General features: G+C 53.9%; 7 protein-coding genes across 7 annotated transcripts; all 7 read left to right on the forward strand.

The window, feature by feature from the left end:
- Nucleotides 1–1,167: 1,167 nt before the first annotated feature.
- Nucleotides 1,168–2,142, forward strand: LMJF_26_1670 (putative fatty acid desaturase; the record flags this gene model as incomplete). Its single annotated transcript, XM_001684120.1, has 1 exon — nt 1,168–2,142. One exon carries the CDS (start codon nt 1,168–1,170, stop codon nt 2,140–2,142), a length of 975 nt encoding a protein of 324 aa, XP_001684172.1.
- Nucleotides 2,143–3,648: 1,506 nt separating this feature from the next.
- On the forward strand, nt 3,649–4,623 carry LMJF_26_1680 (putative fatty acid desaturase; the record flags this gene model as incomplete). Its single annotated transcript, XM_001684121.1, has 1 exon — nt 3,649–4,623. The coding sequence occupies one exon, from the start codon at nt 3,649–3,651 to the stop codon at nt 4,621–4,623; it is 975 nt and encodes a 324-aa protein (XP_001684173.1).
- Nucleotides 4,624–6,129: 1,506 nt separating this feature from the next.
- On the forward strand, nt 6,130–7,104 carry LMJF_26_1690 (putative fatty acid desaturase; the record flags this gene model as incomplete). The annotated part of the gene is made up of 1 exon (XM_001684122.1): nt 6,130–7,104. One exon carries the CDS (start codon nt 6,130–6,132, stop codon nt 7,102–7,104), a length of 975 nt encoding a protein of 324 aa, XP_001684174.1.
- Nucleotides 7,105–8,610: 1,506 nt separating this feature from the next.
- On the forward strand, nt 8,611–9,621 carry LMJF_26_1700 (putative fatty acid desaturase; the record flags this gene model as incomplete). The annotated part of the gene is made up of 1 exon (XM_001684123.1): nt 8,611–9,621. One exon carries the CDS (start codon nt 8,611–8,613, stop codon nt 9,619–9,621), a length of 1,011 nt encoding a protein of 336 aa, XP_001684175.1.
- A 634-nt stretch (nt 9,622–10,255) lies between these two features.
- LMJF_26_1710 (putative cytochrome c oxidase subunit V) lies at nt 10,256–10,846 on the forward strand (the record flags this gene model as incomplete). Its single annotated transcript, XM_001684124.1, has 1 exon — nt 10,256–10,846. The coding sequence occupies one exon, from the start codon at nt 10,256–10,258 to the stop codon at nt 10,844–10,846; it is 591 nt and encodes a 196-aa protein (XP_001684176.1).
- A 1,942-nt stretch (nt 10,847–12,788) lies between these two features.
- On the forward strand, nt 12,789–14,909 carry LMJF_26_1720 (conserved hypothetical protein; the record flags this gene model as incomplete). The annotated part of the gene is made up of 1 exon (XM_001684125.1): nt 12,789–14,909. The coding sequence occupies one exon, from the start codon at nt 12,789–12,791 to the stop codon at nt 14,907–14,909; it is 2,121 nt and encodes a 706-aa protein (XP_001684177.1).
- A 1,291-nt stretch (nt 14,910–16,200) lies between these two features.
- LMJF_26_1730 (putative protein kinase) lies at nt 16,201–19,278 on the forward strand (the record flags this gene model as incomplete). The annotated part of the gene is made up of 1 exon (XM_001684126.1): nt 16,201–19,278. One exon carries the CDS (start codon nt 16,201–16,203, stop codon nt 19,276–19,278), a length of 3,078 nt encoding a protein of 1,025 aa, XP_001684178.1.
- Nucleotides 19,279–22,825: the final 3,547 nt, after the last annotated feature.

Below are 22,825 nucleotides of genomic sequence, written 5' to 3' on the forward strand. Positions count from 1 at the left end.
GGTTTTGCACAGGACGGGGGACTTTTTTTCAAACAGCTTAATCACACCGAGGGCCGCTTTTGTGGCATGCAGACTTATCTTTTGAGGCGGGGCGCATCTTCTTTAGGGTCTTGTAAGCTCAGTTCGCGAGGCGGTGGGTGGCCGGGGGGAAGGGGGCCATTAATTCAACGAAGTGCAGATTCGCTAAAAGTCTTGTGTGTGTGTGGGGGGGGGGGGAGGGCGTGAATGTGCGGATCCAGGTCGCGCTGCGTTCTGCGAAGGATGCGGTATTTGTTCTTGACGGCTTTGCAAGAAGTGTGAACCAATCTGAAAAGAGAACATTCGTTCCACCTTTCGTGTAACGTCTTTTAATAGTTGTGGCGGTCTCGGCGTGGTAGTTGGCGATCGGGTGACCTTGTGGACGGTGAGTATGCGGTGGACGTGCATTTTGCTTGGTAGACACGGAGGCCAGCGCTGTGAGTATGGGTACAATGCGCCGTACTTGTCTGCTCGAAAACCCTTCTGTTGGCAACGTCCGCGGTGAATGACACTCCCCTGCGCTGCTCGTCAATGTGCGCTGATGTTCTTCTGCCGCTGGCATTGAGGCGTCTTGTGATTGCCGCTGCTGTGTTGTAGTGCTGTCGTGTTTGCCATCGGAACAAAGAAAAAGATAAACATACAGAGCGCGCCAACTTGCGCCTGCGCGCAAACCATCAGCACAAGCGCTACGGAAGAGAGAAAATAAAGCGCTGGCGCTCGAGAAATTCCAATAATCTGTTGAGTCTAAATACTGAAGTGGCTTGAGAGTCATTTTCCTTGGTACTGCGGTTTCCACCTTCGAGCCACCGTTTCACATTTCCCACCGAAGGAGAAGCATCGCTGCATTTCATCTCCAGCACCTAGCCAGACTTTTTCCTGCACCATCACTCCACGTGAGTCTTCTTATTGTCTACGCAACTGATCTTCGGTTTCTTGCGTTACAGCGTCCACAAGGTGTATTTTTAGTGTCGTTCTCCGCTGTCAAATAACTCTTTGACTTTTCAAGTATCTTTTCTACATGACAGCACACTTGTCGAAGACATCCGAAAAGATTGAACACACTAAATGGCGACAATCTTTGCGAAGCGCGGCCGCGCCGACTACTACTGGTCTGACACGGAGTATACGCACAGAACTCGGAACCGTGAGATGCTGAAGGCACATGGAGCGGAGATCAAGAAGCTGTACGGCCCGGACCCGTGGCTTCGGTATCTAATGACACCGTTTGTTCTGCTGCAGATTTATCTTGGGTACCGTGCGAAGGATATGGGGTGGCCCACTCTTCTCCTCGTCGGGTATTTCGTGGGTGGAACAATTACGCACAGCTGTTTCTTGGCAATTCACGAGGCCACGCATGGCCTCTGCTTCTTCATGCCGCTCTACAACGATCTTTACGCACTGTTCGTGAATCTGGTGGTGCCCGTGCCATATGCGATGATGTTCAAGACGTACCACGCTGAGCATCACCGTTACTTGGGCTGGGACGGCATTGACTCTGATGTGCCCACGCGGTTCGAGGGAAGGTATCTATCAAGCTACGCTGGCAAGTTTTTCTTTCTCACGTTTCAGGTGCTGTTCTACGCTCTCAGACCTACTGTTGTGCGGACGATTAAGTTTGAGAAGCTGCATGTGATGAACTACGTTGTGCAGCTGACGTTCAACCTGCTTGTGTACTACTTCTGGGGCTGGTGGCCACTGCTGTACTTCCTTCTCTGTACTTTTCTAGGCACCAGCTGGCACCCACTCGCTGGTCACTTCATCTCGGAGCATTTTGTGCTCGCGGGCAACGGTGGGCAAGAGACGTTCTCGTACTACGGCCCACTGAACTGGCTAATGTGGAATGTCGGCTATCACGTCGAGCACCACGACTTTCCAAACATTCCATGGACACGAATAGGGAAGCTGAATACGATCGCACCGGAGTTCTACGTTGATCTGCACCGTACCAAGTCGTGGCCCGGGGCTCTGTTCGACTTTCTACTAGACCCGAACGTGAGCCTTTGCAGCCGTGTTGTGCGCGAGCGCGGCTCTGCCGGACGTGAGAAGCTACTGCCGACATCGACGGGTCGCATGAAGGCGGCGGAGCCACACCATGGTCCGTGCTCGTGGAAAAAGGACGGCTGAAGTGATTTGTTTGTCGTTAATATTATGTCTTGCTACTTTAGTACGAGTGCCTAAAAATTCACTGTCTGCAGGTAACTGCGCGTGATGAGATTTACCTGTATACAGTCACGTAGCTGCGCGACATTTTTTTTTCTTCGCGTAGTCCACTGCCTCAGTCTTATCTTTTACCTTTTAAAGCAGTTGAGTTGCAGTTTTTCTACTGTGCTTATTTGGCTCGATTTGTGGTGAGAGAAAGGGAGTGTGTGTTCGGTGACATTGGAAATAGCTGTAGGTTATAATAGCGTTTGATTTCCCTGGACCAGTACAGCGTCCATTGCTTTCTCAGGCGAGAGTATGTATTTTTTCCTTTTTGTGGCCTGACTTTTGAGGGATGTTTTCCAGTTTACTTTTTGTTTCGCGGTTTGGAAGCTCAAATGCAAGTGGAGAAGGAGGCCGACTCAGAGCTGAAAATAAATGTATTAGAGGAATAACGAAACCGCCTTGCGGACCTCTGATTTTAGACAAGTGGACGAAGAAAGTCCACAAAGTCCAAAAGAGAAAGGAGCATAGGCTAGGAGTCTGTCAAGCAAGAAAATTGCAAACAGCTGCTTGGTAACAGGAAAGTAAAGTTTATTGACTTGTGCTCCTCATTCACCTAATTTTCCCTACGCTATGCCCTTTCATTTGCTTTCTCCACCTACTTGCCCGAATCTCGTCTATCAAAAAACACACACAGACACAAGTATTTTGTTTAGGTACTTTTTAGACTGCGCTTGCTCCACTTTGAATGTATGTGAAAGAAGAACTGCATTTTTCCAAATCCACTATTTTTCTGTGCCTTACAAGGAGTTTGTTTCCCTCAGTGTCCATTCCTGCGCCATACAACATGCGCTAAGCACCACTCAACTGGGTCCGCCACGGGCACCCATCGCGCCGTGCAACGCAGCAGTCGACACACACGTTACAGCAGTGCCTGTTCGGCCATCGGGGCAGGAACTCGCCCGCAAAAACTGGCGACACACCTGCCTTTCAGGCCGCCCCACGCCCGCTTGCAGCATGCCGGTCGCCACGTGGCGCATCGCTCGGGCAGCCCAGCCTCCCCACCAGTAGGCAGCGAGGGCCGAGTGGGATGCATTGGATTCACCCTGACACCCTGCCAACCATATGGGTGGCAGAAGCGCGTTCACTGTTGCGTGTTGCCCCAAAGGCGCGCCATCCAGCCCCCGACCGCAAACATCAGTAGCGACACATCGCCCCCACCCCTCGACGTCTATGGCACCAAACCCTTCCACAGCCAGTAATGACGCAGCATTGCTCGACAAAGGGGCTACTCGGCTTCCCCAGACACGGAGTGGGCACTGGGACTTGATGCCATGCGCTGAGGTGTACGTTGTCGTGAGGGTACTTTGACAACTGTACCTCATAAGGAAAAAACCCGAGCATATTTCGACAATCTTTGCGAAGCGCGGCCGCGCCGACTACTACTGGTCTGACACGGAGTATACGCACAGAACTCGGAACCGTGAGATGCTGAAGGCACATGGAGCGGAGATCAAGAAGCTGTACGGCCCGGACCCGTGGCTTCGGTATCTAATGACACCGTTTGTTCTGCTGCAGATTTATCTTGGGTACCGTGCGAAGGATATGGGGTGGCCCACTCTTCTCCTCGTCGGGTATTTCGTGGGTGGAACAATTACGCACAGCTGTTTCTTGGCAATTCACGAGGCCACGCATGGCCTCTGCTTCTTCATGCCGCTCTACAACGATCTTTACGCACTGTTCGTGAATCTGGTGGTGCCCGTGCCATATGCGATGATGTTCAAGACGTACCACGCTGAGCATCACCGTTACTTGGGCTGGGACGGCATTGACTCTGATGTGCCCACGCGGTTCGAGGGAAGGTATCTATCAAGCTACGCTGGCAAGTTTTTCTTTCTCACGTTTCAGGTGCTGTTCTACGCTCTCAGACCTACTGTTGTGCGGACGATTAAGTTTGAGAAGCTGCATGTGATGAACTACGTTGTGCAGCTGACGTTCAACCTGCTTGTGTACTACTTCTGGGGCTGGTGGCCACTGCTGTACTTCCTTCTCTGTACTTTTCTAGGCACCAGCTGGCACCCACTCGCTGGTCACTTCATCTCGGAGCATTTTGTGCTCGCGGGCAACGGTGGGCAAGAGACGTTCTCGTACTACGGCCCACTGAACTGGCTAATGTGGAATGTCGGCTATCACGTCGAGCACCACGACTTTCCAAACATTCCATGGACACGAATAGGGAAGCTGAATACGATCGCACCGGAGTTCTACGTTGATCTGCACCGTACCAAGTCGTGGCCCGGGGCTCTGTTCGACTTTCTACTAGACCCGAACGTGAGCCTTTGCAGCCGTGTTGTGCGCGAGCGCGGCTCTGCCGGACGTGAGAAGCTACTGCCGACATCGACGGGTCGCATGAAGGCGGCGGAGCCACACCATGGTCCGTGCTCGTGGAAAAAGGACGGCTGAAGTGATTTGTTTGTCGTTAATATTATGTCTTGCTACTTTAGTACGAGTGCCTAAAAATTCACTGTCTGCAGGTAACTGCGCGTGATGAGATTTACCTGTATACAGTCACGTAGCTGCGCGACATTTTTTTTTCTTCGCGTAGTCCACTGCCTCAGTCTTATCTTTTACCTTTTAAAGCAGTTGAGTTGCAGTTTTTCTACTGTGCTTATTTGGCTCGATTTGTGGTGAGAGAAAGGGAGTGTGTGTTCGGTGACATTGGAAATAGCTGTAGGTTATAATAGCGTTTGATTTCCCTGGACCAGTACAGCGTCCATTGCTTTCTCAGGCGAGAGTATGTATTTTTTCCTTTTTGTGGCCTGACTTTTGAGGGATGTTTTCCAGTTTACTTTTTGTTTCGCGGTTTGGAAGCTCAAATGCAAGTGGAGAAGGAGGCCGACTCAGAGCTGAAAATAAATGTATTAGAGGAATAACGAAACCGCCTTGCGGACCTCTGATTTTAGACAAGTGGACGAAGAAAGTCCACAAAGTCCAAAAGAGAAAGGAGCATAGGCTAGGAGTCTGTCAAGCAAGAAAATTGCAAACAGCTGCTTGGTAACAGGAAAGTAAAGTTTATTGACTTGTGCTCCTCATTCACCTAATTTTCCCTACGCTATGCCCTTTCATTTGCTTTCTCCACCTACTTGCCCGAATCTCGTCTATCAAAAAACACACACAGACACAAGTATTTTGTTTAGGTACTTTTTAGACTGCGCTTGCTCCACTTTGAATGTATGTGAAAGAAGAACTGCATTTTTCCAAATCCACTATTTTTCTGTGCCTTACAAGGAGTTTGTTTCCCTCAGTGTCCATTCCTGCGCCATACAACATGCGCTAAGCACCACTCAACTGGGTCCGCCACGGGCACCCATCGCGCCGTGCAACGCAGCAGTCGACACACACGTTACAGCAGTGCCTGTTCGGCCATCGGGGCAGGAACTCGCCCGCAAAAACTGGCGACACACCTGCCTTTCAGGCCGCCCCACGCCCGCTTGCAGCATGCCGGTCGCCACGTGGCGCATCGCTCGGGCAGCCCAGCCTCCCCACCAGTAGGCAGCGAGGGCCGAGTGGGATGCATTGGATTCACCCTGACACCCTGCCAACCATATGGGTGGCAGAAGCGCGTTCACTGTTGCGTGTTGCCCCAAAGGCGCGCCATCCAGCCCCCGACCGCAAACATCAGTAGCGACACATCGCCCCCACCCCTCGACGTCTATGGCACCAAACCCTTCCACAGCCAGTAATGACGCAGCATTGCTCGACAAAGGGGCTACTCGGCTTCCCCAGACACGGAGTGGGCACTGGGACTTGATGCCATGCGCTGAGGTGTACGTTGTCGTGAGGGTACTTTGACAACTGTACCTCATAAGGAAAAAACCCGAGCATATTTCGACAATCTTTGCGAAGCGCGGCCGCGCCGACTACTACTGGTCTGACACGGAGTATACGCACAGAACTCGGAACCGTGAGATGCTGAAGGCACATGGAGCGGAGATCAAGAAGCTGTACGGCCCGGACCCGTGGCTTCGGTATCTAATGACACCGTTTGTTCTGCTGCAGATTTATCTTGGGTACCGTGCGAAGGATATGGGGTGGCCCACTCTTCTCCTCGTCGGGTATTTCGTGGGTGGAACAATTACGCACAGCTGTTTCTTGGCAATTCACGAGGCCACGCATGGCCTCTGCTTCTTCATGCCGCTCTACAACGATCTTTACGCACTGTTCGTGAATCTGGTGGTGCCCGTGCCATATGCGATGATGTTCAAGACGTACCACGCTGAGCATCACCGTTACTTGGGCTGGGACGGCATTGACTCTGATGTGCCCACGCGGTTCGAGGGAAGGTATCTATCAAGCTACGCTGGCAAGTTTTTCTTTCTCACGTTTCAGGTGCTGTTCTACGCTCTCAGACCTACTGTTGTGCGGACGATTAAGTTTGAGAAGCTGCATGTGATGAACTACGTTGTGCAGCTGACGTTCAACCTGCTTGTGTACTACTTCTGGGGCTGGTGGCCACTGCTGTACTTCCTTCTCTGTACTTTTCTAGGCACCAGCTGGCACCCACTCGCTGGTCACTTCATCTCGGAGCATTTTGTGCTCGCGGGCAACGGTGGGCAAGAGACGTTCTCGTACTACGGCCCACTGAACTGGCTAATGTGGAATGTCGGCTATCACGTCGAGCACCACGACTTTCCAAACATTCCATGGACACGAATAGGGAAGCTGAATACGATCGCACCGGAGTTCTACGTTGATCTGCACCGTACCAAGTCGTGGCCCGGGGCTCTGTTCGACTTTCTACTAGACCCGAACGTGAGCCTTTGCAGCCGTGTTGTGCGCGAGCGCGGCTCTGCCGGACGTGAGAAGCTACTGCCGACATCGACGGGTCGCATGAAGGCGGCGGAGCCACACCATGGTCCGTGCTCGTGGAAAAAGGACGGCTGAAGTGATTTGTTTGTCGTTAATATTATGTCTTGCTACTTTAGTACGAGTGCCTAAAAATTCACTGTCTGCAGGTAACTGCGCGTGATGAGATTTACCTGTATACAGTCACGTAGCTGCGCGACATTTTTTTTTCTTCGCGTAGTCCACTGCCTCAGTCTTATCTTTTACCTTTTAAAGCAGTTGAGTTGCAGTTTTTCTACTGTGCTTATTTGGCTCGATTTGTGGTGAGAGAAAGGGAGTGTGTGTTCGGTGACATTGGAAATAGCTGTAGGTTATAATAGCGTTTGATTTCCCTGGACCAGTACAGCGTCCATTGCTTTCTCAGGCGAGAGTATGTATTTTTTCCTTTTTGTGGCCTGACTTTTGAGGGATGTTTTCCAGTTTACTTTTTGTTTCGCGGTTTGGAAGCTCAAATGCAAGTGGAGAAGGAGGCCGACTCAGAGCTGAAAATAAATGTATTAGAGGAATAACGAAACCGCCTTGCGGACCTCTGATTTTAGACAAGTGGACGAAGAAAGTCCACAAAGTCCAAAAGAGAAAGGAGCATAGGCTAGGAGTCTGTCAAGCAAGAAAATTGCAAACAGCTGCTTGGTAACAGGAAAGTAAAGTTTATTGACTTGTGCTCCTCATTCACCTAATTTTCCCTACGCTATGCCCTTTCATTTGCTTTCTCCACCTACTTGCCCGAATCTCGTCTATCAAAAAACACACACAGACACAAGTATTTTGTTTAGGTACTTTTTAGACTGCGCTTGCTCCACTTTGAATGTATGTGAAAGAAGAACTGCATTTTTCCAAATCCACTATTTTTCTGTGCCTTACAAGGAGTTTGTTTCCCTCAGTGTCCATTCCTGCGCCATACAACATGCGCTAAGCACCACTCAACTGGGTCCGCCACGGGCACCCATCGCGCCGTGCAACGCAGCAGTCGACACACACGTTACAGCAGTGCCTGTTCGGCCATCGGGGCAGGAACTCGCCCGCAAAAACTGGCGACACACCTGCCTTTCAGGCCGCCCCACGCCCGCTTGCAGCATGCCGGTCGCCACGTGGCGCATCGCTCGGGCAGCCCAGCCTCCCCACCAGTAGGCAGCGAGGGCCGAGTGGGATGCATTGGATTCACCCTGACACCCTGCCAACCATATGGGTGGCAGAAGCGCGTTCACTGTTGCGTGTTGCCCCAAAGGCGCGCCATCCAGCCCCCGACCGCAAACATCAGTAGCGACACATCGCCCCCACCCCTCGACGTCTATGGCACCAAACCCTTCCACAGCCAGTAATGACGCAGCATTGCTCGACAAAGGGGCTACTCGGCTTCCCCAGACACGGAGTGGGCACTGGGACTTGATGCCATGCGCTGAGGTGTACGTTGTCGTGAGGGTACTTTGACAACTGTACCTCATAAGGAAAAAACCCGAGCATATTTCGACAATCTTTGCGAAGCGCGGCCGCGCCGACTACTACTGGTCTGACACGGAGTATACGCACAGAACTCGGAACCGTGAGATGCTGAAGGCACATGGAGCGGAGATCAAGAAGCTGTACGGCCCGGACCCGTGGCTTCGGTATCTAATGACACCGTTTGTTCTGCTGCAGATTTATCTTGGGTACCGTGCGAAGGATATGGGGTGGCCCACTCTTCTCCTCGTCGGGTATTTCGTGGGTGGAACAATTACGCACAGCTGTTTCTTGGCAATTCACGAGGCCACGCATGGCCTCTGCTTCTTCATGCCGCTCTACAACGATCTTTACGCACTGTTCGTGAATCTGGTGGTGCCCGTGCCATATGCGATGATGTTCAAGACGTACCACGCTGAGCATCACCGTTACTTGGGCTGGGACGGCATTGACTCTGATGTGCCCACGCGGTTCGAGGGAAGGTATCTATCAAGCTACGCTGGCAAGTTTTTCTTTCTCACGTTTCAGGTGCTGTTCTACGCTCTCAGACCTACTGTTGTGCGGACGATTAAGTTTGAGAAGCTGCATGTGATGAACTACGTTGTGCAGCTGACGTTCAACCTGCTTGTGTACTACTTCTGGGGCTGGTGGCCACTGCTGTACTTCCTTCTCTGTACTTTTCTAGGCACCAGCTGGCACCCACTCGCTGGTCACTTCATCTCGGAGCATTTTGTGCTCGCGGGCAACGGTGGGCAAGAGACGTTCTCGTACTACGGCCCACTGAACTGGCTAATGTGGAATGTCGGCTATCACGTCGAGCACCACGACTTTCCAAACATTCCATGGACACGAATAGGGAAGCTGAATACGATCGCACCGGAGTTCTACGTTGATCTGCACCGTACCAAGTCGTGGCCCGGGGCTCTGTTCGACTTTCTACTAGACCCGAACGTGAGCCTTTGCAGCCGTGTTGTGCGCGAGCGCGGCTCTGCCGGACGTGAGAAGCTACTGCCGACATCGACGGGTCGCATGAAGGCGGCGGAGCCACACCATGGTCCGTGCTCGTGGAAAAAGGAAGGGCGACCTAACGGCAGAATGCTATTTTTTCACATGCATTGATGTTTTCTGCTTTGGCTTTCGTCAAACAGTGAGGACGTCATGCTGTTCGCTAGATCGCTTAGTGCGATGACATCTACTTAAAAGCTCTTCGTTGAAGCGGTGTGTTGTGTCACTCTATGCTTTCTTGCCTCTGCCCTTCTTTGGTCGGAAATGGATTGGTTCGTTGCTCTTCATCTCTTGTTCTCGAGGGAGTGTTTTCATTAAATCGTCTAAAGCTCTTACTCGCGTTCGATCTTTTGTGCGTGTGCAAGGTGTTTTGCCGGCGCGGCGGCGCATCCTGCCTTTTTTCCTGTGGTTTCATTTCCTTCCGTGTTGGGCTGCAAAAGACATGCGCGAACTAGCGGGTATAGGATGACAAACAAAGGTACCGAGTAAATGTGCTTTCGCATAAAATGATGTAGGGAGGTTGCTGTTGCTACTGGCGCCTGCCGTTCACCTTTTCCTCTCATCGGTCTTGTCGTGATTCTGGCTTTTCATGACACCGAGTTCGCGCAGCTTATGGGAGCTGTTTCTCCGTGCGACCGCATGAGCAGCAACATCTCGAGGCGCGCTCATTCTTTGTTACTGCTCTCACCTCCTTTTTTTCCTAACACACATCGAGACTGACGCTCTCTTTTAGATTTCGTCCGATAGAATGAAGCGCTTCTGCATCCCTACTCTGGCCGCAGTGTCGTTTGCCCGTACCTTCTTCGGTAAGGGCTGGGACAATGCTGCACTGGACACCATATACAGCTGCATGCTGCGCAAGCCGGAAGTGAACGACCGGATTCGCACTCAGTACGCCTCCACGATGGACCCTCGCGACGCCGATGTGCTCCGCCGCCTCGGTGAGGTGTCGAAGGAAAACAAGACGTTTATTCGCGTGTTTCTTCCCCCGCATCTCGGTGATCCCCATCGCCTACTGAAGTGCTACAGCCTGATGGCGTACCCTATTCTCGATGACAAGGGTGGTCAGCTGAAGGTAGAGATGGATGGCTGCAAGCTGGACGCATTCGCCGACCCTGATGACGACTACTCCAAGGTGGTGATTCCACATATGGAGCTAGTCGAGTATCTCGCCAAGTCTCTTTTGGAGACGATGAAGTGGGAGGCTACTCCCCGCGGCGCTGCCTCGCTGCTGGAGTCGCTGTACCGCGGCGCCGAGATTCCGGACCACGTGTTCCAGACGCCCGCTGTGATCGAGCGTCTGGAAAGCTACAAGGACGCTAACAAGGTCATCAACTAAGCCATGAAAACAAGCTGTGTGTTTGCAGTCTGTGTCAAGAAAAGACCCCCGCAAAAAAAAAGAAGTGCAAGAGCTTTTTTTTCTGTTTGCTTCCGGACTTTCATTATGAAATGACCACGGGGAGCGGCACCCTCTGTCACTCCCCATACAAAATATCATAGGAATGTAGGACTACTTTGTATTGGTTGTTATGTCGGTAACATTTCTGGTTTCGTTCTATTTTCCCGCAAATGAGGTTGGGTTCACGAAAGTGAGGCGGTCCAGAGAGATATGATAGTCGATGAAAAGGGCACCCTTGGTGCTCATGCTAACGTTCTTCTGAAGTTTATCCGCTCTTCCAGCCCCTTTCCACATCCATCCGATTGTCAGCTTAGTCGTACCCTCAGAAAAAAAGCGAAAGAAAAACAGTTGAGCAAATTATTTAGGCATCAACGTATGTAGTGGTTGTCAGTGAGCGCGGAACTCCGGTTTGTCCACTCTGCACGCAAGCTGTCAACAGCTCTCGACACTGGCCTCACTGCTTGAGACGGACACATCGGGAATTCACGGGAGAGGAGAGACTGAGTGAGCAAGAGGGGTGTCGACATCTCATTGAATGTACAGGGAAATGTTTCCTTTATTCCTCACATGTTTCTGTCATGCATTTCATGAACCATGTTTATCGCCTTTGTCGTCGTTTGCACCCTCGGTCCTCATGAATTCGCCTATACACACTCTCCTGCCGGTGCAGTCGCAACAGCACCATGTCCTGGTGAACTGCCTCGGAGACGGGAAGATCTTTACCCTCTGCTGGGGAGCACTCAAGCGGCGTACACAGTATTGTAGACACGAAGCGACATGACAGACACACCTCTCTCAGCACACCTGCCTGAGGACTTGTCCGCCATAGAAACGCAGCGGCAGGAGCGTTTACTCGCTTTCACTATCGCAGAGGGCTCACTATCTCTTTTAGTGCTGGAGGAAGCGTTCAGGCGAGAGCGCCTCGAGCAGCTTCGCCGACACGAAGCAGCTCTCACGGAGCTCAGCACCGTCCTGTCATCTAGAGCTCGAGACACTGGTCTGTCCCCCTCAAGCACGGTGCTGTCCGCCAGCTCGTTGAGCGTTGAGGAGCCGCTTTCCTGGGAGATCGTGGATCGACTCAATGACGAGGATGTCGAGCGCATTTGGCGGCGAGAACGGAGAATATTGGAGCACAACATCGGATCGGTGAGCAAGCGTGTGCGAAGGCTCCAGGAGAGAAAGTCGGGACTTTGAAGCGACGCGATTCACCACTTCACGTCTCGGCTGTTTACCTATTCTGGAATCTCTTCAAGACTCCGTCACTCGTGCGCCTCGCCCACTCGTCTCATCAATACGTTAGCGGCTCCGGTTTTGATCGACTCACGTTGCAACACGGATTACAAGCAAAGAATCAGCCGTGCTTGGTGGTTTTTATCCTTTTAGATTCTGCTCAAGCGCGTGCAGCTCATGATGACTGTGTCGCTTTTTACTGTACCATCGCCACTGTCACGGCGTAATGGACCTCAAGCAATGAACATGCCATTGGGAAGGCCAGCGAACGGCTAAGTTCCCAAGGAGGAAGTCAGAGGACAAAGAGGCAGCACACGTATGAGAAATGCTGGGGCGACTTAGGAACTCCCGCGCTCAGCACATCCTGCACGCGGAAATGGTTGACTTTTATGATACGATATTATGCCACCGAGCGGCAACTCTGAAAAACCACTTTTTGTAATGCTCTCCTGCGTCTCTTTCGCACTTGAGTCATGTTTCCACACTGACTTCAATCGTACAGCTCCATTTCACATGTTTTGGGACGCCGCGAATCCGATGACCGGCGGGAAAAACAACACTCTACCTCCTTCCGGCACGCTCAATCACATCATAGTTTCTAATCTTCTTTGCCCCTGACGTGCTTTGTTGCACCTTTAGGTTGGTGACGTCAATGGTCAAGAGGGTTGAAATCCATGCACGGGTGCTGCGCCCCGGCGAGTCGATAGCTCTCAGCTGCAAGTCTTCAGAGTTTGAGATTGTGCTGTTCCGCCCGAGGCACCACGATCGCACCAAAGCGGCAAAGGCCTCCGCACTGAAAGCGGAGACAATTGACAGTTCGCCTGTGGGAGACTCTTCTCAAGAGTCCATAAGCCAAGCAACCGGCGTCAACATCGCCACCAGCAAGTCAAAAATACAGACCTCATCAACGGGGAATGATGCGCGGCCCGCCGAAAAGAAAAGTGCTACCGGGTCCTCAATTTTGCGTCCCTCTGCATCGGGGCTGAGGGACGTCAGCGGGGCGGTCGACGTCGACGATCAGACTGCGGCCCCTTTCGCACCGAGAGCGATGGGCGGAGGGAACGAAGTGAGAGCGCTGGCCGACATAGCCGCTGATGCTCCGCTCTTTTTTGACACGGCGGTGTGCATTTTCTACGATGAGCTGGCTAAAATGGACTACGTTGCCACGGGACGTACCACCACCGATTCCAAGGGGCTTCACCACAAACCGCACCTTGTCGTGCTAGGAACGGAGCCGGCCACAGGTGGGTACTGCAACTTCAACATTACCGGGCCCAAAGGAGAGTCCTTGGGAGACGGCGAGGATGAAGCGTTCGATGAGGACTCCGGCGTCCTTGTCAGTCGCACCGCCACGAGCAACGGACCCATTGCCATGGCAGCCGCGGACGGTGTGGAGGTGAATCTGCGTCGCCTCGACATGTGCGCCGGGTTTCTCGTTTCTGCAACATTGTACTCAAAGGACACGTGCTTGAACCGCGAGCGCAATGTGTTCTACATGGTGAGGCGGCCGAGGAGCTCGACGCCGCTCTGCCTGGTACCGCTGTGTATTTACGGCACGCCCAGCAGCAGCTGCGTCTCTATGATGGTTCGCAAGGTTAGGGTTCACGGGGAGACTACGTGGGAGATCGTGAACGTGAGCGAGCCCCTGCTGCGCAAGGACGTGAAGAGTCTTATCTTGAAGCTTCAAGAGCGAGGCTTAGCGGATCCAGCTCATTTTGCACGCGACTATGAGCTGAAAGCTGCGGCCAACCGAGGTGGCGACGGCGGCAGCGTAGGCACAGAGGAGGATGTGCTCAGTGGCAGTGGGCAAAGCAGCAACAGCGAGCTGCACGCCTCAGCCTCGCATAAGCGTCTCAGCTATGCTTTCGAGCAGGAGCAGAGCCTCACGTCCATGCGTGCATCGCTGACGGGTGAGCGGCACTGCCCACTCCCGCGTAACCGTAGCAGCCGCACCTTCTCCACTTTACTCACTGACGTGCCGCGAGTGGTACGAGAGGGGAGGCGCCAGTACAACGTTGGCAGATCTCACGTGCAGACAAACTTATTTGACGGGGACACTTCTGAAGAGGACGAAGTGCTTGACGACGCGATGCGGGCGGTGGTGCCCCGCTACGCAGATGCCTCGCTTGTGCGGTACGAGAACGGCGCCTACAACGTCGGGTCAAGGGTGGGCAACCTTGCTACGCACTACGTCAGCCATCGCGAGACGTACGGACTCGATGCGGCCAGGCAGCGTTTGTCTGGTGGAGGGCGGCTAGGAGGTTCGAGAGACGAGCTGCTTCCATCTCTCGGCGCGCCGCGAGCGCGCTCTTCGGCAGACTTGGTGACACTGCTTCCGGTGCTCGATCGCTGCCAGCCAGATGATAGCGAGTTTGCTGCAAGGCCCGAGCTTCCCGCAGACCTGCTGTTCACTTCGCTAGACAGGCAACTTGCTGCCAGAGCGCAGCTGCACAGCAGCTCCATAAACGCGAATATGAAGAAGCGGCAAAGCACAGTCGGGCGAGCCCACCACAGCTCATCGCTTCGCAGATCGAGGCGTCGCAAGGGGAGCAAACGGCCTCCTTCGGCGCGTGCTAGTGGAAGGAGCCGATCGCAGGCGAAGAAAAAGGGAGGTGGGAAGAAAGCTAAGGGCACGCGTGGGCCGAAGTCCGCGTCTGGTATCCCAGGGTATCGCAGCGCGAGTGCAAGCCCGCAGCGCTCCTCGTCGTCCTCATCGGCACACAAGCTGAAGGCACGGAAAATGCAAAGCCGTGTTTCAAGCGGCAAGTCCTGAGGTGGAAGCGGGAACCAAACGCAATTGTCCGAACGGGCAGGTGGTATTGCTGCGTATTCGCACCTCTTTAACCCCCCCTTCCACACCCGGCGCAAGCTGACACAAAACACTGGTGCAGCTTGCACCGATTCCTCACCCCTTGTCCCCATTGCCGCACGTGTTCCGTCGTCCCTCACACAGGACGGGAGAAGCCGGGAGCGCGACTCTTAGTTATGTAAATTACACCTTTCTTGCGTCTTCGGTTCTTCTTTGTGTTTTTTTTTTCCGACTCTCTGCCGCCTTTTCTCTGGAAACGCTTCACAGCTTCTTGCGTCTCTCTCTTTTCTTTTGTTGTTGTGCGCAGTCGAAGTTGGGGGGGGTTTCCGTTAGCGGGCGCGCCCTCCTTTTCGGTGTTTGCATACTGTCCGTTCTCCTGTGTGTAGACACAGCTTTCAAGCCAAGCAGCAAAAAGAGAAGAAGCTGGTACTTTAGTGCGACACTAGTGTATGTGTGTGTGTGGGTGGTGTGTGTGGGGGGGGCACAAACTCTAAGGTGCCGGCACCATCGATGTGCGGCTCTTTTTTTGTTGAGGGAGGGGGGCAGCTCACACACATGAGACAGCAAAGGTTGGACGTGTGCTCGAGGTTCATTGTTCAATGGCCTCCAATAATACCGGACGAGCCGCGCGCACATGTGCTTGCGTATGGACCGGGGGTACTCTGTTCGGCGCGCCCATGCGATGTCAAAAAGTTCTCGGCTGCTGCACCGTGATGACTTCTGTCTTGTGCTCACAGTATTCACCGAGAGTCGTAGCTTGTACTGGTGACTTGAGCAGCTTTCTTGGCCTGCTGCACGAACCCACTTGCTCTTCAGTGTTGGCTCTGCATCTCGGTATTGCTGCTTCCTCGACGAGGCTCATGAAGGGTTTGCTGTTGCCTTCGGCTGCCTCTCTCACTTTCGCTTCTTCCTCTCTCACATCCCTTTCCTCACTTTTCTGCCCTTTCGTTGGTTGGCTGTGCCCCTTTCTCGTGAGCAGTGCGCGCGGTCTCATTGAAAACAACAGCAACAACGGTGACCAAACTGTGTGTTTCTTATTTTGCACTTCCGTGCTTGCTCCTGCTGCTCACATTGGTCCATGGCAATTTCTTTTGTGGTCTTCTCTCCGCTCCTTTCACTCTGCTTTGTCGTCTTTACCTTTCGCATGTACTACCGCTAGCAAAGCAGGGAAAGAGGTTGTTTCAGGGCAAGGAAGTAGCAAACTATATAGCCAAGAGGCAGAAGCCAACGAAAAACACTCGCTTCAGCTTTGAGGATGCTAGCGCATCCTATCCTCGCCTCCGAGGATGACGAGGAGTATGTGATTCGTGTTATCTTCTGCCTGCCGGCCCTCCTCGATGCATACTTCGACGCGGTCGAGACGATTTGTGCGGAGCCGTCCCCGCCGCCAGAGTCCAAAACTCGCGCAGATATTCTGTACCTCACGATTCAGCAGCGCCTGGTTGTTCTGGGGCGCGTGCCTCCCAGCACATTTCGACATTTCGACGAAGTCTCCGGCACGGAGACAGAGGACAAGGAGCTTCCTAAACTCATTGATCAGCTGCGCCATGTCTTCCTCGAGAACAAGGTGGACATTGGCCCACAGGCACTCTTGTGGCGCAAGCGGTCCCTGTCGCTGGCGAGGGAGTGCTCCGATCATATGAATCGCTGCCGCGTCCGCTTTTCCTTGAGCAGGAAGGTGCGGCGCAAGCTGGTCGCGTACGGCTCGTCGCCGTGCGCATTCAGCATGATTTCTTTCGGTCTCATAGTCATCTTTTCTTGCAGTGCTCTAGTCATCATACCAGCCGTGCAGGCCCCACTGGCGAGTGGGCTGGCCGTCGGCTGTGTCGCTTGCGTGCTTCTTGTCCTCTCTGCATCCCTCGTCTCCTTCAACCTCTTCACTGCTGTGCGCTCCTTGCACATTTTGTACTCGCAGCTATTCCACGAGTACTTGATCGCCGGCGGGTCACCGTCTGACATCCTGCTAAATTCGTTGCAAGAGCCGTCCTTCAAACAACGGGGAAAGGACGGTCCGCGGGACAGTGGGACGAAGCGGCTAGAGATGGGTCGTGAGACCAAGACGGGCTACTACACCATCCCCTACGGCGACGAGAACAGAATTGGCTACATCGAGGGCAAGCAGCTGAATGCGCAGGTGGTGATGATCGCCTTCGATAGCAACTACCAGATTACATGGTGGAATAACGCGGCGGAGGTGATGACGGGGTTCTTGCAAGACGGGTGCATCGGCAAGCCGCTGAACGAGCTTGTCCAGTGCTTCAACGACGAGGATGTGTGCTCCCTTATCAAGCACACGCGTCGCGGAAATCTGCTTAAGATCAAGCTCTGCTCCCTCACCGCAGCCCCAACAACACTCAGCACCGTGGTGGCACCAATTCTGAACTGCGACAGCAAACCCATCGGTAATGTGCTGATCTGCGCGAACTCGCTCGATAACTTGAGAGAGTACCGCATTTATATGCACAACTATCAAGTGAGCGAAACAATCGGTGCCTTGTCCTTCTTATCGGAGCGCTCCTCTCTGTCGCACGAAGATTCCACTCTCGTCAACTCCCTGAGGCGCTTTGTCAGGAACGGTCTGGCAAACCACGTGGAAGCCCTCGCGCGGGAGATGGAGTCTGACTGGGACTGGACAAGCGTGGAGCAGCTGCTGGGTCGCGCCTTGGGTCATCGGATCGGGCTGCATGAGGTGATTGTGGACCCGCTGTTCCCGCCCACGCTATGCGTCAACCCAGACGTGGCCAAGACGTTTGGGACCGTCGTCGGGCTAGCCAATGGCCACTGTACGGTAACTCTACAAATGCTGAACTTGACAGGCAACGTCTTTTCGCTGGCCGTGACCGTGCTGCTGGGCCCCAAGTGCCGGCCGTGGGATCAGGCGCAGCTGGAGCAACAGCTGGAGCAGCTGTTGCGCAGCACGGCAGGAAGCGTGTACCTTCTCGAGGAGCGCGTGGTGCTGCATTTCCCATGTCAAGTGGCACCGATCTTGGACGACGGCGACGAGGGCGATGCCAACCCTACCTCCGACCAGGCGCTGCAGATCACGCAGGCCAGGGCCATCATCAACTGCACGGTGAACGTGGTGACCGCCATCACGAACATGGTGGATCAACACAACTTGTCCCTTATATTGCTCAAGACCATGTTTGTCTCTCTCGCCAGCGTGCGCGAGCGCAGCGACCTCGAGCAACGCTTGTCTGCCCGCCCATGTGATGTAGATGTGATTATTTGCGACAGCGAGTGGCTCAGCTCGTCCCGTGATCTTCTCATGAACAACGACCACGGCGCCATGGTGATCCCGCTGATCGATGCCCAGATGCCAGTTCCAGGCGATGTGCAGCACGCGATTCGCATGCCGCTTGTGCGACGGGATGTGCAGCAGCTCATCTTGGAGGTTGGCAAGGCGGTGTCTATGAAGAAGAACGCCATCTCCGCCCGCGAGGAGCGTGAGCGAATCCTCACGCTGCGGCAGGACTCACCATGGACGCGCGGCAAGCTGCTCGGGCGCGGGTCGTACGGTGCCGTGTACGAGGCGACTAGCGATCTTACCGGCGGCAAGATGGCGGTGAAGATGTTCTACTTCTCGCAGAACGTCGAGTCGTCGATTAGCACGTTGCTGAACGAGGTCTCCATCATGTGCAGTCTGAACCACCCCAACATTGTGCACTACTTCCACTGCGAGCGCAAGGACAACAACGTAAGCTTGTTCATGGAGCTGTGCGAGGCTTCTCTAACAGACATCATTGTAGGACGGCGGCAAAAGCCGGCCCACCTGTCCGTCGTGCAGATCATTCGGCAAGTTCTGACCGCCATTGCTTACTTGCACAGTCGAGGCATCGCCCATCGAGATGTCAAACCCCAGAACATTCTTTTAAAGGGCGAGACGGTGAAGTTGACCGATTTTGGTACTGCGATTCAGGGCAATGCGGGCAAAGAGGTGCGAGGCACATTCCGGTACATGGCCCCGGAGGTCTACAAGGGTGACCCCCACTCACTGAGCTGCGACATATGGTCTATCGGCTGCCTTGTGTGCGAGCTGTTTGCGTGCCCGACCCCCTTCATGCAGAACTCATCGCTGCTGGGTGAGATGACATCCACCGTGGACTACCTGACGAGGGTGCCGCAAAACGCGGTCTTGATCGACTTTTTGGCGAAGTGCTTCCAACTTGACCCTGAGCGGCGCTGGGGAGCTGGTGATCTTCTCATGCATTCTCTGCTTTCCGGCAATGCCACAGCTTCATCTCTGATGAAGCTGGAGACGATTTTTGACGCGAAGCATAGCAATCCTCTCGACCCATCAAGCCAATCCGTGTTTTCCTTACGGTCTGCGTAAGAGAGTTAGCGGAGGAGCAGAGGGGCAGGAAGACGAGGTGCCGCATGCTCAATGACCGCCTCTCTAGCACGCGAATGCCCTCTCTCTCCGCGGTCGGAAGCACAGCAGCTGATGGGGGTGTTCTTTCGTTATTCGTGCTTTTTCCCTCTTTTTCGTTATTGTTGTCTGCCAGACACGAAAGCGCCCTCGATGAGGGTGTAATGGGTCAGATGCCGGTAATGGTGGTACGCGAGCACCTGCACGAGAGTTCTCTTTCTCCTTTTCTTCGTTTGCGTGCGGAGGTGCTCATACTGCTCCGAGGACAGGAGAGGGAAAAGGTGAGGGGGGGGGCTTGTCGGGACAAGGTTCTGTGAGGGCGCCAGGAAAGGAAGGCGGTGCGCAGTGCACCTCGTCCTTGTCTCTTGTGTATGGATGTTGGTGTGCATATCTCAGTAGGTTTGTTCGTCTTTGCTCTCCTCACTTCTCCCTCCTCCTTTCCCCCTCGTTCTTCTCTTCTTTCTGTTCGCTGTATGTGTGTTTGTGTCCGGGGCCGTCTGGCGCCGATCAAGCAGCATGTATCCGAAAAGGGCTCGAGGAAGGACAAGAAGCTCCTGTTTTATGCGTGGCCCAATTCAGCTTCAGGCGGTTCGTCCAAGGCGACTAGGATTTCGCCGTGGTGTAACAGACGTATGTGAACTGTGGCTGTGAGCTTCTATTTGCTGACGTGTTCGTGGCCAAGTGCCACATCGCGAGAAGTATGGGTGTGTCTGGTATTCTAGATGCCGGGACATTGTGTTTTGGAGTGTGTTTCCTCTGTCTATATGTCCTGTCCCTGTGTTTCCGCTCCTTCTCCTTGCTCTTTCTTCCGCCAAGACGGACGCACATGTTCGGATCTGAGTGCTGTACATTGCACCCTACACTATTCCGCATGTTAACACAGAAAACACAACACTAATTCACACTCACGCACACCGACGCATCCTTCTGCTTCACATTTTAGAAGAGAACCCGCACACCCGAAGAAAATACACGGCTGCGCACACCGATGAGCGGCGACGCCGACGCTTTCTATACGAGCGCATTAAAAGTGGAACGGGCTGCTCGCAGGGTTAGCGCGACACAAAGAGAGACACAGCAAATGATGTATGGCCAGCAGGGCTGTCGACGATAGGGAGGGAGGCCGCGTTGAAAGAACTGTCTTCCACTCCCAGTTGCCTCTCCGAGTTCCCCTCGTCCATCTCCCTCTTTTTTGTTTGCTGAGGTGTTTGCCAGAAACGAAAAACAATGAGAACGTAGCGAGGGGAACAGGAGAAGAGCAATAGAGGGTACCGAAAGCATAGACGCATGGCGCATGATTACAGGTGTTGGATCTTTGCTTGTTTGGATTTCTTCTTCGCCCTCATGACAGGGGAAGGAACCCTTTGAGTGCGCGGCATTTCAGGGGTCAGTGCCCACTCTGTGTGGGGAGGCCAGGTGGCCCTCTGTTCCAGCCACTGTCGGCCCACCCCTGGTGGGTGACAGGGCCAGGGTGCCTAGGCCGTGGGGAGGTCAGCGCGATGCAGTGGCACGGATGCCGGCGGTCAATCCCTGGACGGCGTTGCGCTGGTGCGACCCGCGACTGTAAGCATGCTTGTGCCATCCATGCAATGAGCACGGCGTCAGCGTGATTCCAACGCGTCTCGCTCGGTCCTCACACTGCCTACGGCTGGGGAGGCTGAGACGACCTGTGGAGCGGGTGGGTGGACAGTGTTTGGGTCAGGGGCCGTGCACAGATGACTGGGCGCACTGCTGTGGTGCGTGTCTGCGGCTGCGTTGCACGGCGCGATGGGTGCCCGTGACAGACCCGGTGGAGTGGAGCTTAGCGCATGTCGCAGGAATGGACGCGTGCCATGGGAACGAACAAAAATTTCTTGTGAGATCTCGAGGAATCGAGTTACTTTTAGCGTTTTGTTTCTGCACATGTACAGCGGGTACAACATCAACCCCTGCAAGTTCAGGTTTTGCAACACATTAAGTATTTTTGAAGTGTGGCACAATCGGTGCGAGCAACGGCTCTTTCATAACATGTGAAGTACACCTGCTCGAGTAGCGCTACAGTGAAGGAATAACTACAATGGAAAGGTTGACAGGGGACCAGATCTGTGCGTAGGATGGTCAGCTAGCCACTCGAGTCTCGACTTTGGAGAAAGACATGGATATCCTCATTCCAGCACACAGCACATTTGGAAGCGTTAGTGGAGGCCATTTGACAAGCTGTGGCGGCCGTGGATGAGGGTGGCGACACAGCGAAGGCCATCCCTGATGCGTTCGGTGACTTCCTTCGACGTCATGCAGGGGATCTTCGCACAAAGACTGAGTCGAAACACAGCGTCTTTGTTACGTCCTGCTCTCAAGGTGATGAGCATGACGAGCGAGTTGGAGAACGTGGTGGAGACCTTTGTCACTCACACGTCCCTTATTCTCGGGCTGCACCACGAAGCTGAGAAGGCACCGCTAGCTCCCCAGAGCTGTGAGAGCGGGTTTCTGACCCATTCTTCTGACCAACAAAGTCTTACAACGAGCGAGGAAGCCACCGGTGTGGAGGGTGAGTTTGCTCTCAAGGACGTGAGGGCGTGGGGAGGCACATACAGGGATTTGTCGGGCAAGACTGCGGAGTCGCTTCTTGCAGACGAAATTGCCTGTGGGCCTGGTAGTGTCTCATGAGCGAGCCGAGACGGCGCGACGTTCGCTCATGTTGTTGGTCAGCAACGCTGTAACCCGCCCTGGCCATTTGACGTGGAATGGCCGAGGCAGACAGTGCCACGTTGGGGCGGTTGTTCGCTTATACACGCAAGAACGGGTTTTCGCAAGTGGCACCACGGGTCGTTGCAGAGCAACACGAGAATCATTCCAATGGAGCTCCCGATGAAGTACTTGCGTGCCGCGGTGCGCAAGCATAAGCCAAAAGGAAGTGCTCAGTGCCATCAGCGTGGATAACCCAAGCCACATCACCTGGCTCTGTCAAAAAGGGCGGGTCTCCCAGGAGTGCCTTTGAGGCAGGCCACCGATTTGCCGAATTGACGAGAGGACAACGCGCCGTGTTTCGTGTCAGGGAAGAGGGAGGCTCCGACGGTGACTCTGGTTACAGTTGCGCCCTTTTCTGGCTGATTGGCTGCTTTGTTTTCTGAAAGTGGCGAGGCTCGCACAGCTGGTGAAAACTGCGTTACGACGCCATAGGCGGTGGTGTAGGCTGGAGCGCGGACCCTAGGGTTAGGTTATTCGGGGCTCTGCCGCGCACGTTCCCGTGCATTCACATATTTTGTGTGAGACACACATCACCTTTGGAACTCATCAGAGGAGGCTTCCCGCCGTGTGTGACGGGGGCAGAGGAGACTGCACGCATTCATACATTTCTCGGTATCCTGGGCGTGTTCCTCCCATGTCGCTACATTCGTTTAACGCATACTCTTGCAGACAGGCCGTCTTGTGGCTTCTTATCAGCCATGAGGGGCGTAGCGCAGGCCCACTATACTGAAGAGACAGGGATCCTTGAATGACGGGACAAAATAAAGATAAGTAGGTATTCGTC

Source organism: Leishmania major, chromosome 26 (assembly GCF_000002725.2).
Source record: "Leishmania major strain Friedlin complete genome, chromosome 26".
Taxonomy (NCBI): domain Eukaryota; phylum Euglenozoa; class Kinetoplastea; order Trypanosomatida; family Trypanosomatidae; genus Leishmania; species Leishmania major.